This window comes from Doryrhamphus excisus, linkage group LG18 (genome assembly GCF_037039965.1).
Source record: "Doryrhamphus excisus strain RoL-2023G ecotype Guam linkage group LG18, RoL_Dexc_Guam_v1.1, whole genome shotgun sequence".
In the NCBI taxonomy this organism is placed as follows: Eukaryota; Metazoa; Chordata; class Actinopteri; order Syngnathiformes; family Syngnathidae; genus Doryrhamphus; species Doryrhamphus excisus.
This window is the reverse complement of record NC_136374.1, coordinates 15,611,673-15,630,701: the sequence shown is the minus strand read 5'-3', so window position 1 is coordinate 15,630,701 and position 19,029 is coordinate 15,611,673. Positions and strand designations below refer to the sequence as shown.

General features: G+C 37.0%; 1 protein-coding gene across 2 annotated transcripts; it reads left to right on the top strand.

Annotated features, from left to right (window-relative positions):
* The first annotated feature begins 3,950 nt into the window (after nt 1-3,950).
* pmela (premelanosome protein a) lies at nt 3,951-16,726 on the top strand. Of its 2 annotated transcripts, none has more exons than XM_078798550.1 (12): nt 3,951-4,238; nt 5,873-5,968; nt 6,059-6,205; nt 7,047-7,181; nt 9,245-9,406; nt 9,479-9,763; nt 10,833-11,459; nt 13,006-13,164; nt 13,255-13,357; nt 14,919-15,124; nt 15,212-15,302; nt 16,294-16,726. In XM_078798550.1, the coding sequence occupies exons 1-12, from the start codon at nt 4,181-4,183 to the stop codon at nt 16,436-16,438; spliced, it is 2,214 nt and encodes a 737-aa protein (XP_078654676.1). In that variant the 5' UTR covers nt 3,951-4,180; the 3' UTR covers nt 16,439-16,726. The 2 variants fall into 2 exon arrangements, with proteins under 2 accessions (XP_078654676.1, XP_057911857.2); XM_058055874.2 differs by having other exon boundaries at nt 13,003-13,164.
* Nucleotides 16,727-19,029: the final 2,303 nt, after the last annotated feature.

Below are 19,029 nucleotides of genomic sequence, written 5' to 3'. Positions count from 1 at the left end.
ATATATTAATATATACAATATGTTTGACTTACATAGCAAAAAAAAAAACACCCACATTATTATATATGTGCTCATTCAAAGTATTCAATTCATGTGACCATTGTTATATGATTTCCAACAAGAAAAACAAATTTTCCCACAGAATCCGCTCCATTGACCGCATCTATTGACAGCCAATCAAGTTTAAGAACAAACAAGGGTGTGGCTTACATTTCTGTGAGCGCCAAACTCCTGGAGAGCGGTAGAAAGTTATTTACATGAATTTATCTTGGACGTCTTCACAAGTTTATTTGTTGTTCTACTGGTTTGCACCGACTAAATCCTGACTACAATTCAAAATGCATTCAATGTGTTTGTCAAATGTGTTAAAAATGGCGTCGTATTTTATGACTTTCAAGCCTAATCATTTGGGACTTGACTCGACTTATGACTTTGTGACTTGTGACTTGCAAAACACTTGTGGACAATCTTTTTTTTTTACTTGTGCTAAGTCAGATACAGATTATTATTATTATAAAATATACACTACAATAGGGCGGCACGGCATGGCGGTCTAGTGGTTAGCGCGCACAGCGCCTCACAGCTATGAGACCAGGGTTCAATTCCACCCTCGGCCATCTCTGTGTGGAGTTTCCATGTTCTCCCCGTGCATGCGTGGGTTTTCTCCGGGTACTCCGGTTTCCTCCCACATTCCAAAAACATGCTAGGTTAATTAGCGACTCCAAATTGTCCATAGGTATGAATGTGAGTGTGAATGGTTGTTTGTCTATATGTGCCCTGTGATTGGCTGGCCACCAGTTCAGGGTGTACCCCGCCTCTCGCCCGAAGACAGCTGGGATAGGCTCCAGCACCCCCGCGACCCTCGTGAGGAAAAAGCAGTAGAAAATGAATGAAGAGTACAATAGTCTGGCATACATGATTTTCATGTGTTTTCAATCATAGTGTGTTTTTATTAAACTTGAGGAACTTCTCAAATAGACTTAATAATCTCAGTTTAAAGACTATATTGTAAACATTCAGATATATACAATTGGTATTTTTCTCAACTAGTACATTGGTCTTCAGTGTACTACTCTGACATACATAAATGTACATATTTCCCTGGAAAGTCCAGAGGACCTCTTTGCCGCCTGGTAGTGGTATGTGCAGTCAGGTGCTGTGAGCCGAGGATTTGTTCCTTCCTGGACTCCCCCCCCCCCCCCCCCCCCGTTAGCGCATGAGGGGTCACATGCAGTGTTGCCTCAGAGTCTGGCTCGCTAACATGAGACTGTTGAGAATGAGAAGCTTTGAGGAACCACCAATCCCTTTCATCTTCTACGAGAGTTCTGTGATTTAAAAGTATGTGGATAATCTAGATATGATGGGGGTGTCTAAACTTTTACCCCCCCCCGCCAAGGGCCACAGAGAGAATGGTAACGGTAATGGTAATGGTTTAATTTCATTTGAACATGCATCAGATTACAATTGAATGCATCACATAATCAGTTCACAGTTCCACATGTCCAAAAGGAGTAGGAAGAAGCAAAGCTTATTAAATCCTACCCCTTCGTCTGGTACTTTTACAATCAGTAACTGTTACATTTGTTCACTTCCTGCTTTCCTAATATAGTTTAAGGTTTTTTTTTTTGTTTTTTTTTTATTTTTGTCATGCACCAAAGTATCAGTAACTGTTACATTTGTTCACTTCCTGCTTTCCAAAGGTAGTTTTAAAAAAAATTTGTTTTTTATTTTATTTTTGTCCTGTACCAAAGTATAGGTGATATGACCATACAATGACATAATGGTACCATAGTAACTGTCAATATATGTCATATATATGTATATAGTATATGTATATAGTATATCAAGGTCTGGCCACTTTGATATTCTTTTTTTTTAAATTTTTTGTAAAAAGGACTTAAAGAAATATTTAAAGTTTTGTGTTATTATTTCTTATTAGTGTCAAAATTTCTGCTTTTTCTTCAGATTTTTTTTTACCTCAAACAATGTCATTTCTTTCAAATATTCCCTGAATTTCGGCTCCAAAATACATATTTATGTATAAAAATGTCTGAAATAATTGTTCCAAAATACTTGTGGAAGTAACTTTATATTTGAACACTTTCAGAATGGGATTTTGCTGTAGTGACTTCCAGCATAAATGGATGCTTGTTAACATCTGAATGTGACTGTGTAAAAAAAAAAAAAAAAAAAAGAGGGGATTTGAATGCAGAAACAAAGCACGGGTCCATCCATGCCGCACTGATGATGAATTCTAAGAGCAATCACAGCCCGAGGTGGACAAGGAGGATGTAGAAGAATGGCGGAGGAAAGAAAAGGACGTCATTGAGCTGCAATCTGGCGTCTTTATCTTGTGATAGGCATGCAGGCGTAGCTGCACGGTCACATGGCAGACAAAAGGCATGAGATCCGCAGTAGGTCCCAATTCAACCCATCCTAACGCATATTACATTTTCATTTTACAATTTTAACCAAAGTCGTCAGGTTAAATGTGTATTTTTCCCACAAAACCAAAAATGTTAAAAAAATGCATTTTATTGAGAATAATTATATTATTACATAAAGAAAACAATGAGAAATAAATATTAATGACTAATTAAATGGATAAATGAACTTTTATAATAATAATAATAATAAATTTTATTTGTATAACGTTTTTCAGAGTACTCAAAGACGCTTTACGGTGAAGAAAAAAGAAATACAAAATAGAGTTGAGTAAAAAAGATGCATTAAAATACAACATCCATACATTCATTCAGAGCTAAAAACAAGGCTAAAAGCGGGGCAGGGCACAAAAAGTTAGACATTAAAAACAGATTTAAACATGTGGTTTTAGCATCACTTTTATCTTTTAGAGAAGATTCTAATCTTTTTACGGATTTCTTTTTTGTTTGAGTTTGGCCAAACTCACAACTTCTTTGGCCCCGTGGTGTGTTATTTATCAGTAAAAATGACGCACAATGTTTTCGGATCAAAGCACTGCGTGATGCTTGCTCGAAGAGAATCAAACGGAGAATGAGACTCCAGCGTTGGTGGAGCCATTCCATGAAAGAAACTGAAACAGAAAGCTGGCATGAAATTTTAATCAAAAATTGTCACCGAAATCCGAATTCTTTGAAAAGTCTACGATTTAAAACAGTGGTTGTATTGTTGTTTAAAATGATCAGTACAGTACTGTTAATACATATTTCATCATGGTGACAGGTTGAGCCAAGAAGAAATTAATTTCCTACAAGATTGCGCATTGGCCAAGTGGCTAGCATCGAGAAGATCTGGGCTCGAATCCCCGTTTTGGGCATCTCTGTGTGGAATTTGCATGTGAGTGTGAATGGTTGTTTGTCTATATGTGCCCTGTGATTGGCTGGCGACCAGTCCAGGGTATAGAAGTCAGCTGGGATAGGCTCCAGCATACCCCCACAAGGAATGGATGGTGTTGGAATTTATGTCTGTATTTGTTTGTGTAAGCTAAATTCATTCATTAATTATCTACCGCTTTTCTGGGGGTGCTGCAGCCTATCCCAGTTGTCTTCGGGCGAGAGGCGGGGTACACCCTGGACTGGTGGCCAGCCAATCACAGGGCACATATAGACAAACAACCATTCACACTCACATTCATACCTATGGACAATTTGGAGTCACCAATTAACCTAGCATGTTTTTGGAATGTGGGAGGAATTGAACCCGGGTCTCTTAGGCTGTGAGGTCTGTGCGCCAACCACTTGTGCACGTGTAAGCTAAATGTGTCAAAAAATATAATCTCACAATGTTGCCTATGCTGCTATTGTTTTGGACCCGCTTAAATCAGACTGACTTGAAATTTCTCACACAGCTCAATACACTAAAATAATACAAGATCGCCACAAGATTTGGTGCACATTTAGTCAAAAAGCACTACAATAGATTCATAATGTAAGAAACAAAGTGAATAAATTCCGTGTAATTAAAAAAGAGCCATAGCTTATGTTTATCAGCAAAGGGGGCGGTGCCACTTCGGGGACTGGCGATGATGTCACAAAGGGGAGAATAACTTTTATGTTAATTCAAGCCCGAGACCTTCTTAAAGAGGGTGAGGAAACTTTTCCAAAGTCTCTCTGTGGGAGTTGTGCCGGAGGTTTTTTTTAGGAGCGGCTGGTTTAGGTTGAGGGGGATCTGAGAGAGGAGACGAACCACCGAAATCAAGATGAAGACTCTGATGGTCCTGCTGGTTGTTCTGGTCTTGGCATCTGCGACTGCACAAAGTGAGATGGTCCAGTTTGTGGGTTCATAGTTTGTAGTTTTTGTGAAGCTATTGGATAATCTGATAAGATTGACGGGTAATTAGTGTTGGTAATTACCACGACGGATGTGATTCCACGGGTTGTTTATCGTTTATTTTATTGATTGTTTGCCTAACTAATGCAGTGGGAAATTGAACAATTTATGCTTGAGATAATCTCGAAAAGTGGCTTTAGACATTGTTTTAGATATATTAATGATTATACTATCTATATAATAATACAACAAAGGCATGAGATCTATATAATGTATTTTCCTATATAATAATACTATTTTCATTTTACATTTATTTTACATTTTCATTGTTTTCTTGCATTTGGAAAACTATATCAGGCAATTTTGTGAATTATTATTAATTATTATCAATTATTATTAATTATTTTTAATTATTTTTAATTATTTTTAATTATTTTTAATTATTTTTAATTATTTTTAATTATTTTTAACAAGTGCATTTTACATTTTACTTTTCAGCCCATGCAAATTTGCTTTAACTAAATGTAATTATATTGTGCTGGATAACGAATAGTTTTAAGTTAATGACCGTATTACTTCACTGAGCATGATATTAACTTCATCATTTACTAGATAAAAGCATAAAATCATAACAAGCACACACACACACACACACACACACACACAGACTAAGGGTGTGGGATCCCTCATTCCTGCAGCTAAGATTACTGATGTTTTACTCAGCTGATGGTCACATGAAAAGGATTGAGGGGGGGGGGGGATTGCAGGCCATGTGACTCACGGCGCCCAGAACCCCCACACTCCTAAACTACCAAGTTATGGAGCCGCAGTCGACAAATTACTGCATTTTTTTTTTTTACTAACATCAAGTTTAAATAAATATTTTTTGCACCTTTGCAATAGGTGACTTAAGGAAATGATACATAAGCATCAACTTGTGAGCTGTAAATTACTATGGTAGCCATTATGTCATTGTATGGTCATATCACCTTGTAATTTGGTACGTGACAAAAATTAAAAAAAAAAAAAAACGTATAAAAAACTATATTAGGAAAGCAGGAAGTGAACAAATATTGACACTATATTGACACTTACTATGGTACACATTATGTCATTGTATGGTCGTATCACCTCGTAATTTGGTACGTGACAAAAATAAAAGACATTAAAAAAAACTTAAACTATATTAAGAAAGCAGGAAGTGAACAAATATTGACACTATATTGACACTTACTATGGTACACATTATGTCATTGTATGGTCGTATCACCTCGTACTTTGGTACATGACAAAAAAATTTAAAAAACTAAAATAAATAAATAAATAAAAATTAATAAAATTAAGTAAAAAAAATTAAATTAAATAAAATTAAAATAAATTAAAATTATATTCGGAAAGCAGGAAGTGAACAAATGTAACAGTTACTGATTGTAAAAGTACCAGATGGAGGGGTAGGATTTAATAAGCTTTGCTTCTTCCTACTCCTTTTGGACATGTGGAACTTTATTATGAACTGATTATGTGATGCATTCAAGTGTAACCTGATGCATGTTCAAATGAAATAAAACCATTACCATTACCATAAATTACTTACATTTGCTTTCATTTATCGTTTTTCCAGACACTCGTACTCAATTCACACGCTACCGCTCATGGAACTCACGTATGTACCCCGTGTGGAGGGATGGAGACCCAAGATTTAGGAACTGCTGGGCTGGTGAGGACTACTCCCCTTAACGAGGAACTCTACTGTTAATTCTGTCAAGCAGTATAACCAACACAAGTCTCTTTTTGGCTTTCTTTTAAGGCGGCGAAGTCACTTTTGATGTGAAGAACGACGCCCCCACGCTGGTTGGAGCAAAAGCAACATTTAATATTAATCTTAATTTCCCACCCAATCAGACAGCGCTCCCTGATGGGCGGGTGGTCTGGGCACGTAACTGCACTGTTAATGGTAAGTTCACAAATGAACAGTTTGTGTTATAGATTTGGTGAAAAATGATACATAATTGGAAATATTGTTGATGTGCACTAGTTTTCAGTGGCGTAGAACTGCAAACAAAATTAAAACTAAATGAATTCATTTAGGCGGCACGGCGGTCGAGTGGTTAGCGCGCAGACCTCACAGCTAGGAGGACTAGGGTTCGATTCCACCCTCGGCCATCTCCTGTTTCCTCCCACATTCCAAAAACATGCTAGGTTAATTAGCGACTCCAAATTGTCCATAGGTATGAATGTGAGTGTGAATGGTTGTTTGTCTATATGTGCCCTGTGATTGGCTGGCCACCAGTCCAGGGTGTACCCCGCCTCTCGCCCGAAGACAGCTGGGATAGGCTCCAGCACCCTCTGCGACCCTTGTGAGGAAAAAGCGGTAGAAAATGAATGAATTAATTAATTCATTAATTTAGGCAGCACGGCGGACAAGTGGTTAGCGTGCGACCTCACAGCTAGGAGGACCAGGGTTCGATTCCACCCTTGGCCATCTCCGTGTGGAGTTTGCATGTTCTCCCCGTGCATGTGTGGGTTTTCTCCGGGTATTCCGGTTTCCTCCCACATTCCAAAAACATGCTAGGTTAATTAGCGACTCCAAATTGTCCATAGGTATGAATGTGAGTGTGAATGGTTGTTTGTCTATATGTGCCCTGTGATTGGCTGGCCACCAGTCCAGGGTGTACCCCGCCTCTCGCCCGAAGACAGCTGGGATAGGTTCCAGCACCCTCTGCGACCCTCGTGAGGAAAAAGCGGTAGAAAATGAATGAATGAATGAATTTACCGAGCTATAACCTCATTTCCAGGTCAAGAGTATCAAGCGGGCCAGTCTGTGTATCCGGACCAAAATGAGATGCGGGGTTCCATTTTCCCTGATGGTACACCTTTCACCAGCACCCGGGACAGGAAACCTCACTATGTGTACGTTTGGAAGACCTGGGGTAAGACGCCTTAAGTTCTACAGTAAGAAATGTAGTAGTAAATGTCCATTTTCCAAATGCTATAATGACTGCATTAGTTTGATATAAGAGAATGACACAGGAACATAGAACTCATTTTATTGTTATGTCAACTTTAACTACACAAGCACAAGGAACCACTACTCATTGGTTCCTCAATAACTACTCTAAATGTATGTGACTTAGTTCCTCACTAACTACTCTACTCATTAGTTCCTCATTAGTTCTTCAACAGTTCCTCAATAACTGTTCTAAATGTATGTACATTAGTTCCTCAATAACTACTCTAAATGCATGCACCGTAGTTCCTCAGTAACTACATTTTATATGCCTTAGTCATTAGTTCCTCGTTAGTTATTCAATAGTTCCTCAATAACTACTCTAAATCAATGTGCCTTAGTTCCCCAGTAACTACTCTAAATGTATGTGCCCCAGTCTTTCAGTAACTACTCTAAATGTGTGTCTTTGGTCATCAGTTACTCATTAATTCTTCATCAGTTCCTCAATAACCACTCTAAATGTATGTGTCTTAGCTAATCAGTAACTAATCTACATTGATGTGCCTTCGTCAATAGTTTCACATTAGTTCTTCAGTAGTTCCTCAATAACTACTCTAAATTTATATGTCTAAGTTCTCCAGTGGTTACTCTAAATCAATGTGCCTTAGTTCCCCAGTAACTACTCAAAATGTACGTGACTCAGTTCCTCAGTAACTACTCTAAATGTGCGTGCCTTGGTCATCAGTTACTCATTGGTTTTTCATTAGTTCCTCAATAACCACTCTAAATGTATGCATCTTAGCTAATCAGTAACTAATCTTCATTTATGAGCCTTAGTCAATAGTTCCTCATTAGTTCTTCAGTAGTTCCTCAATAACTACTCTAAATTGATATGTCTAAGTTCTCCAGTGACTACTCTAAATCAATGTGCCTTAGTTCCCCTGTAACTACTCTAAACGTATGTGCCCCAGTTCTTCAGTATCTACTCTAAATTTGTGCGCCTTGGTCATCAGTTACTCATTAGTTCTTCATTAGTTCCTCAATAACCACTCTACGTAAATGTGTGTGTCTTAGTTAATCAGTAACTAATCTACATTTATGTGCCTTAGTCAATAGTTCCTCCTTAGGTCTTTAGTAGTTCCTCAATAACCACTCTAAATGTATGTACCTTAGCTAATCAGTAACTATTCTACATTTATGAGCCTTAGTCAATAGTTTCGCATTAGTTCTTCAGTCATTCCTCAATAACTACTCGAAATGTATGTGCCTTATTTCCTCAGGAACTACTCTAAATTTGTGTGCCTTAGTCATTAGTTCTTTGATAATTCCTTAATGACTACTCTAAATGTATAAGCCTTAGTTCCTCTGGAACTACTCTAAATGTATGTGCCTTAGTCATTAGTTCTTCAGTAATTCCCTAATAACTACTCTAAGTGCATGTGCCTTAGTTCCTCAGCGACTACTCTAAATGTATGTGACTTAGTCATTAGTTCTTCAGTAATTCCTTAATAACTACTCTAAATGTATATGCCTTAGTTCCTCTGGAACTACTCTAAATGTATGTGCCTTAGTCATTAGTCCTTCAGTAATTCCTTAATAACTACTCCAAATGTATGTGCCTTAGTTCCTCAACAACTACTCTAAATGTATGTGCCTTAGTTCCTCAGCAACTACTCTAAATGTATGTGCCTTTGTTCCTCAGTAACTACTCTAAATGTATGTGCCTTTGTTCCTCAGTAACTACTCTAAATGTATGTGCCTTAGTTCCTCAGTAACTACTCTAAATGTATGTGACTTTGTTCCTCAGCAACTACTCTAAATGTATGTGCCTTAGTTCCTCAGTAACTACTCTAAATGTATGTGCCTTTGTTCCTCAGTAACTACTCTAAATGTATGTGCTGTAGTCAATAGTTCCTCATTAGTTCTCCATTCTTTGCCCAATAACGACCCTTATTATAAAGTGAGACCAAACCCAAACTTGTGGAATCTTTGCCCAAAGCTTGAAGTCTATCAAATGTTGGATTTCTGCAAAAATTGTTGTTCCAGGGAAGTACTGGCAGGTAGCAGATGGACCTTCCTCCTCCCTCACCATTGCTACAGACAACGTGGCCCTGGGGTCCTACACCATGGAGGTTGTCATCTATCACTGTCGTGGAAAAGACAAGTTCATCCCCCTCGGCTACGCCTCCACAGTCTTCACCATCACAGGTGATCCACCTGAACCATGGTCGACCTTTCTAACAGATCTACTGACTTACCGTCCTATCTCTCCATCTTCAGACCAAATCCCCTTCACCGTATCCCTCACCCAAGTCAACGACATCAACCAGGACGACTCAAACTTCATCCAGAACCGGGCCATTGCGTTCAGCGTCAACCTCCACGATCCCAGCCAGTACCTGAGCGGTGCTGATATCAGTTTCAGCTGGGACTTTGGAGACAGCTCTGGAATTCTGATCTCCCGGGAACGCACCATCACGCACACGTACCTCTCGGTGGGAACCTTCAATCCTCAGGTGGTCCTGATGGCGAGCATCCCCAATGGCTGCGTGAACCCTTCTGCTGGTAAGACGTTATATACGGAATTGTTAGTTCTTACACACGTTCAAACCCATGACTCAGTGGGGGAAACCAAATGTCTACTCTATCGCCTTAGCCAGCGCAGCCTTCAGCATTTACATTTATTATGTCACTGATGAGGCTGCACGGTGGTCGAGTGGTTAGCGCACAGGTTACAGCTAGGAGACCTGAGTTCAATTCCACCCTCGGCCATCTCTGTGTGGAGTTTGCATGTTATGGCTGGGTATGAATGGTTGTTTGTCTATATGTGCCCTGTGATTGGCTGGCCACCAGTCCAGGGTGTACCCCGCCTCTCGCCCAAAGACAGCTGGGATAGGCTCCAGCACCTCCAGCACCTTCCGCGACCCTCGTGAGGATAAGCGGTAGAAAATGAATGAATGTCATCGATGAAACATCTTTGTCGTGGATGAGCTGCAAAGTAAATTGATTTTCGCTTACTGGCTGCTCGATGGTCGAGTGGTTGGCACACATGGCCACGCAGCTCAGAGACCCGAGTTCGATTCCACACTCGGCCATCTCTGTGTGGAGTTTGCATGTTCTCCGGGTACTCCGGCTTCCTCCCACATTCCAAAAACATGCTAGGTTAATTGGCAACTTTGTCTATATGTGCCCTGTGATTGGATGACAACTAGTTCAGGTTGTGCTGGGATAGGCTCCAGCACTCCCTCGAACCTGGTGAGGATAAGCGGTAGAAAATGAATGCATGTCATTGATGAAACATCTTTGTTGTAGATGAACTGCAAAGTAAATTTTTCAAAGTTGATTTTCGCTTTCTGGCTGCTCGATGGCCGAGTGGTTAGCACACAGGCCACGTAGCTGGGAGACCTGAGTTCGATTCCACCCTCGGCCATCTCTGTGTGGAGTTTGCATGTTCTCTGGGTACTCCGGCTTTCTCCCACATTCCAAAAACATGCTAGCAACTTTGTCTATATGTGCCCTGTGATTGGCTGGCAACTAGTTCAGGTTGTGCTGGGATAGGCTCCAGCATCCCCTCGACCCTGGTGAGGATAACCAGTAGAAAATGAATGAATGAATGATTTTCTCTTTCCCTCAGTGGTTCCTGTTGACGCCTCTGCTGCCTCGGTGGTAGTGGTGACCCCGGCAGCTGATCCAGCAGCAGCAGACGTTCCCGCCTCTGACCCAATCCCAGCAGCATCAGATGCTCCCATCTCGGACGCCACATCTGAAGATCCGGAAACAGAAGAAGTAGAGGCTGCATCTGTTGCCCCTGCAGGAATTGACACAGCCATCGTTCCAGCAGAAGAAGATCCAGCTGCTACGGCTGCAGACGTTGCTGCAGAAGATGAAGTTCCCGCTGCTGAAGAGACACCAGATGCTGCTGTAGATGCGGCGACAGAGGAAGTGGTTGATGCTGCGGCCTCAGTAGCACCTGTCACCGAGGGAGAAGAACCCGTAGTCGATGTAGCAGCTACAGTCCTCCCTGAGGCTGCCGATACTCCTACCGCCTCCCCTGTTGCTGTAGCAGATGAAGGCGATGCTGCGGCTGCTGCTGAAGATGCTGATGTTGCCGCAGAGGTGGTCCAAACCGAAACAGAAGCCCCCGCTGATAATGTTGTAGTTCCCGCAGCCACAGAGAGCACAGCTGTAGAAGAAGCAGCAGAAGAGGCAGCTGGTGCTGAGGCTGAAGTGAACATTGTGGATGCTTCCATAGCTCCAGCAGGTATGACAGTGGGAAACATTTTATGGATGGCGTATGGTCATGCATGTCATTTTTGTCAAGATGGCAAGATTTTTATGTGGAAAAAATGTCATACAAAAATTGAATATGGAAAATCGTACAGAAAACTAGTGCTAGCTTGTCATGGAATGTTGTAATTATTCAATGTAAAAAAAAATTTTAGCTTTCAGTTCCGTCAACTTATTTTTCTTTTGTTATGATTAATAATAATAATAATAATAATAATAATAATAATAATATTATTATTATTATTATTATTATTATTATTATTATTATTATATTTTATATATTATTATTATTATTATTATTATTATTATTATTATTATTATTATTATTATTATTATTATTATTATTATTATTATTATTATTATTATTATTATTATTATTATAACGCCCACCTTCCTTGACAGGCTTGACAATGTATTTTTGTATAATATAATAATAATAATTATTATTATAATTATTATATTATTATAATTATTACAATATTATAATAATAATAATAATAATAATAATTATTATTATTATTATTATTATTATTATACAAAAATACGTTAACAGAACTAAAAGCTAAATTAGTTTTTACAGTGAATAGTTACAACATTCAACATAATAATAATAATAATTCTAATTATTATAAATATAATAATAATAAACAATTATTTATAACAATTATTATTATTATAACAATTATTATTATTATAACAATTATTATTATTATTATTATTATTATACAAAAATACTTGACAGAACTAAAAGCTAAATTAGTTTTTACAGTGAATAGTTGCAACATTCAACATAATAATAATAATAATTATTATTATTATTCTAAATATTATAATAATTATATAATAATAATAAGAAATTATTAATAACAATTATTATTATTGTTATTATTATTATCGTGAGGAAAAAGCAGAAGAAAATGAATGAATATTATATTAATATTATATTAACATTATATTAACATTATATTAATATTATATTAATATTATATTAATACTATATTAATATTATATTAATATTATATTAATATTATTAATAAATATTAATAATTTGTTGTGGGAACTTCATTTTTTAGGTCAAATAACCAAATATTTTGGTGGTATCAACAATGTAAATCAAGTAATCTCTGCTAATTTTCAAATCAGGTTAACAAATTATTTCAATTAATTTCAATTTAATGGTGAGTTGAATTAACTTGAGCTAATTAGTTAGTTAATTAGACTAAATCAAAAGTGAGTTGAGATTACTTGAGTTCTATTGTTGATACAACAAAAATATTTCTTTATTTGACCTAATAAAGAAAGTTCCCAAAAACAAAGCAATAAGTCACGTGAACTTGATCTTTTAATTTGGAGAAACTTAGTTGTGAGTTGAAATTACCTGAAATAATTTGCTAGATTTAATCCAAATTTTAAGGAAAGTGATGTTACAAATTTTTTTAAAGTTGAGTCAACTTGGATTTTTTTACAGTGTGCGCTCGAACTTTAGCCCAAATGTCCACGGTGCATGTTTTCTACAGCAGGTGATGAGGAGGTGGTTCCAACTGAAGGAGAAGTCCAACCTGAGGTGGAAGCGGATCCGGCCCAAGTGGTGGTGGTCGTCAAAAGACAAGCACCAGCGGTGTCAGCAGACTGCATGGTCTACCGTTACGGATCCCTCTCCACCTCTGTTGATGTCATCCGTACGTCAACACACGCCATGTCGTCGGCTCTTTGGTATTCCTCGACAGAAACTGTGTGGTCACATGATGTTTTCTCTTTTCTCCGTGCAGAGGGAATCGAAAGTGTGGAGATTGTACAGATGTCCAATGTTGTGTCCTTGGCAACTGAGTTGGATCAGAACGCAGTGGATGTCACCATTAGCTGTCAAGGAAGGTGAGCGTTATGCTTTTAAAGTGGACCAATTATGCACATTGTGTTGTTGACTCCTATAGAGCGGCTGCACACAATAACCCGCATAGAAAACTTTCTAGATCTTCCGGAATCTGACACTTTTTGCCATTCGGATTTATAAAAATAAATAAAATGAATGTTTGCTATTGAATGCTATTGAATGTTTTCAGCTTAATCCATGTTTTTAAAATGCATGTAAACGCCTTAATCAGATGGTGTTTGATGTTGTAAGGGTTGACACATAGACGATTAGAAACCAGATCCTTCTTGCACGTCTGCACTTTGATTGATCGATCATCGCCGCAGACGTTCTACGGATGCACCGGTCTCCGTGGAGGTTCTTGGCGCCATGCTTAACAACATTAAATTCACAAGAGATAAGAGGAAGCTGCGGGGGGGTGGGGGGGGGCGGCTTTTTGCACCAAGATGGTGACAAATTAACACTACAAAAGCTAGGAATCCAACTCTTTTAGTGCATGTAAACGTACTGATGGACCCATCTTGGGGCCAAATGATAATAATAAGCTATACTACATTTTGGGAAAATGTACTTTTTTCAATAGGGCAATGTAAAAAGTGAAAATTATATATATATATATATAATGTTCATTTTATATATATATATATATATATATATAAAATATTCATTATATATATATATATAAGTGAAAATTATATATATTTATATATATATATATATATATATATATATATTATATATAATGAATATATATATATATATAATTTTCACCAAATGATAATAATAAGCTATACTACATTTTGGGAAAATGTACTTTTTTCAATAGAGCAATGTAAAAATACATATATATATATATGTACTATATATATATATATATATATATAAGGAATATAATAATATTATATGTATTATATATAATGAACATTATATATTATATTATATACTTTATATACTTTTTTACATTGCTCTAAAAGTACATTTTAATTACATTTTTTAATATATGTATGTTTATATGCACTAATATATATATATATATATTGTCAATATATTATATATACATTTCCACAAAATTATATATATATAAAATTATATAGTGTGTATATATATATATAATGTCTGTTTTGGTCAAGTATTGGAAATGAATTACTCGCAAAAATGTGACTTATACTCCAGTGTGACTTATGTATGTTTTTTTTCTAACTAATTATGTATTTTTGGCCTTGTGCGACTTGTACTTATAGTCCAGAAAATACGGTGTATGTATATATATATATATATATATATATATATTCCAGAAAATACGGTGTATGTATATATATATATATTCCAGAAAATACGGTGTATATATATATATATATATATATATATATATATATATATATATATATAAGTCTGAAAAAGTTTTCAATTTGTGACTCATATGTCATCAGTATGTCATCCTTAATGATTAATAACAAATACCAAATATTCCTCTTGAGGTATAAATGAATACATCTCTGTGTCTCAGTATTACCCAAAACCCAGTATAATATTTGTCATCCATGTTTTTTCTGCCCCCATCAGTTTACCAAGCGAGGTCTGCACCGTCATTTCGGATGCCGACTGCATCACACCCGTGGAAACGGCCTGCAGCGTGGCCGCGCCCTCCCCCGACTGCCAGTTGGTCCTCCGCCAGTTCTTCAATGACTCTGGAGTTTTCTGCCTCAACGTCTCCTTGACCAATGATGTCAGTCTCGCGATGGCGAGCGCTCGCGTCAACGTGGCAGTAGGTGGGTGGATGACACGGGCGTGAAAGACATCCATGTATTAGTTCATTATCTTGCTTCCTCATGAGTATAATTTGCCTCCCGTCATAGCCTCCGGTGGTTCCCCGGCTGGAACCGCTGCTACAATCCTGGGTGTGATGGTTCTGGCCTGTGTGGTCTGTTGCATTGGTTTGATGTACAGGTGAGTTTTTACCTCATTTGAACATGCATCAGATTACAATTGAATGCATCACATAATCAGTTCCCAGTTCCACATGTCCAAAAGGAGTAGGAAGAAGCAAAGCTTATTAAATCCTACCCGTCCATCTGGTACTTTTACAATCACTAACTGTTACATTTGTTCACTTCCTGCTTTCCTAATATAGTTTAATTAAAAAAAATATATATTTTTTTAGTTTTGTTTATTTTTTTTATATGACCATACAATGACATAATGGGTATCATACTAACTGTCAATATATATCAATATATATAATAGGATATATATAGGAAGAAGCAAAATTTATTAAATCCTACCACTCCATCCGGTACTTTTACAATCAGTAACTGTTACATTTGTTCACTTCCTGCTTTCCTAATATAGTTGAAATTTTTTTAATTTTTATTTTATTTTTGTCACGTACCAAAAATACGAGGTGATATGACCATACAATATACATGTAATGTTAAACGTACAATTAATTTCCACCAATGGGGATAGACGTCCTGATAAGATAAGCCTACGGAATATTTTGATGTCGGAATGGTTTAAACGGTTGCTAAAAGTGGGAATAGTGGACAACAAAAAAAAGACGGAATTTGGCATGTAATAATGAAGACCGATTACATGGACTGAGACATTTTTTTTGGACTGAGCCATGTCACCCTGTATTGTTGGACTGTTCACGTCCTGCTTTCTGAATATAATTTTAATTTATTTTGATTTTATTTAATTTTATTTTTTTAACTTAATTTTATTTTTTGTTTATTTATTTATTTTAGTTTTTTTACTTAATTTTATTAATTTTTGTTTATTTATTTATTTTTATTTTTTTATCTTTTTTTATCAAAAAATTTTATTGTATTGATTATATTACACATTCTATTTAATACTGTATGATCAGATTTGAACAGGATGTACGCAGACATTGAATCCATATGATAAAATGTCATGATCCTTCGGTTTCAAACAGGCGCTTCAAGCAGTACCATCCGCTGAGCGAGGACAGTGATGGGCGCAGCTCGTCAGTAACATCCGTACCTCTGCTGCTGTGGAACTTGCTGATGCGACAATCGCCCGGAGAGAGCCGCCCGCTGCTTCAGGGGAGGATGGTGTGAATATTAACATCATAATGCACTCAATGTCGGTTTTTAAATAGCATTTACTGTAATGATATACTCTGTGATTATCTTGAAATACACAACAGAGCCCACGTTGTTTTGAAGGATTTATGCTAAAAAAAAAAAAGATTGACGTTGATATTTATTTTGAAATTGGCTTTTTGTATATTTAACCTACATTAGAAAGATTTCTTAATTTGCTTTCAAATGTAATCAATTTTCCCACGCCACAGAGCACGTTTGTGTTGTAAGTAACATGAGTAAAATGGAACTTTATCACCTTGGCATGTTTTTCCTCACTAGCTTTCTGCACAAAAAAATCATATGGTATTTATATTAAGTGTATTCTTAACCTTTAAAGGTCATTCATTATGCTTACATGACACTACTGCTTTTTTTAGTCAAAAAAATTAATTAAAAAAACAAACACAGACACACACACTTTTTTTTACATACACACCATTATCCAAAATCAATCTTGAAACACATTGACACTTTTCAGCAGCAAGGTACCCTTAAAAAAACGTTACTTTTTCTGCATGCTTTGAATTGGAAAAAATAGCACCATCTGGTGGATTTATGTAGAAGTTAATTAGAAATGAGTGTAAAATAGTAGGGATTTTTATGCTGATATTGGTGTCGATATTTATATATTATAGATATCAGCATAAAAATGCAATATTGGTTGATATCGGTATCTGATTTTTTTCCCGATCATGAAAAATGACATAAAAAATCTGCTTATTCCACCACAGGAGATTTGTCCATCCATCCATTTTCTATACCAATTATTGTCACTAGGATCGCAGGGGTGCTGGAGCCTATGCCAGCAGTCTTCGACGATAGGCGGGGTACACCCTGGACTGGTCGCCAGCCAGCCAATCACAGGGCACATATAGACAAACAACCATTCACACTCACATTCATACCTATGGACAATTTGGAGTCGCTAATTAACCTAGCATGTTTTTGGAATGTGGGAGGAAACCGGGGTACCCGGAGAAAACCCACGCATGCACGGGAAGAACATGCAAACTCCACACAGACGCCTAATATTTATTTAGTTGTAATCATTTTAAAAAGGATAACTCTTATACATATACATAACTAAATAAAACTAAACTAAATCAAAATTTCACATCTTGTGGTGTCTATAGTACCTGGAGAAAACCCACAAATGCACGGCGAGAACATGCAAACTCCACACAGACGCCTAATATTTATTTAGTTGTAATCATTTTAAAAAGGATAACTCTTATACGTACATATACATAACTAAATAAAACTAAACTAAATCAAAATTTCACATCTTGTGGTGTCCATAGTACCTGGAGAAAACCCACACATGCACAGGGAGAACGTGCAAACTCCACACAGACGCCTAATATTTATTTAGTTGTAATCATTTTAAAAAGGATAACTCTTATACATATACATAACTAAATAAAACTAAACTAAATCAAAATTTCACATCTTGTGGTGTCCATAGTACCCGGAGAAAACCCACACATGCACGGCGAGAACATGCAAACTCCACACAGACGCCTAATATTTATTTAGTTGTAATCATTTTAAAAAGGATAACTCTTATACATATACATAACTAAATAAAACTAAACTAAATCAAAATTTCACATCTTGTGGTGTCTATAGTACCTGGAGAAAACCCACATGCCCACACATGCACAGGGAGAACATGCAAACTCCACACAGAGATGGCCGAGGGTGGAATCGAACATGGGTCTCCTAGCTGCGAGGCCTGTGTGCTAACCACTCATCCATAGTGCAGCCTGTATTGGAAATTAGGAGTTGAAATATGGGACGTTCTTATAAAATAGTATTGTCTGTTGTTTGTTATATGTTATTTTTGGTTGCACCGTGAGTAAGGTAGGTATTTGGGTTAGTATGCGGATGAAAAACAGCATAATCAATGTTTGTTGTTGGGACAAATGTATCATTTTTGTGTAGCTTTCTTTACCGTATATTAATTCAACACAGCTAAAATGGCTTGAAAAAAAAAATGACTGGCACAAAATGTGTCTGGGATCTCTTATATCGTAATATACGGCACAGTATTCCGGGAAAGAACTTCATAAAATATGCAGAGCCATATCATGGCGAGAGGGCTCCGCAGCGTCTGGGGATGCATGTGTCTGACAGCATACACAAAGCCCTGCATGCTAGCAACATGCATGTCACATGACACACGGGAAGGGAGGCTGATGTCAGTAATAATTATTTTTTTTTAATTTAATTTTAATCACTTAAAAGGATTATGTGTTCTGTTCTCTTGGCTGATATGATTTCCAAATGTATTGTGAAGCATCTCTCATCAGGAGGCATTTTTATAGTCTTACCTTTCTCTTTCCATCCCTGTATTACCTTAACTTTACCATTACTCGAATGACTAAACACTGAAGATATTGATAGTAGCTCTCTTGCTAACTTGTTTCTATTTTTAACCGCTGAGATGATTTGCAATGAAGGAAAAATCCAAGGACATCATTTTTCACAGCCCAGACTACAACATTGGTTAATAACCATATAGGACAGGGGTCAGCAACCCGCGGCTTCAGAGCCGCATGAAG

Coding starts and splice junctions, on each gene's coding strand:
- pmela (XM_058055874.2), top strand. CDS start 4,181: ATGAAGACTCTGATGGTCCTGCTGGTTGTTCTGGTCTTGGCATCTGCG. Junction 9,764..10,832: donor CTGCGTGAACCCTTCTGCTG/GTAAGACGTTAT, acceptor TCTTTCCCTCAG/TGGTTCCTGTTGACGCCTCT. Junction 13,165..13,254: donor CACCTCTGTTGATGTCATCC/GTACGTCAACAC, acceptor TTCTCCGTGCAG/AGGGAATCGAAAGTGTGGAG.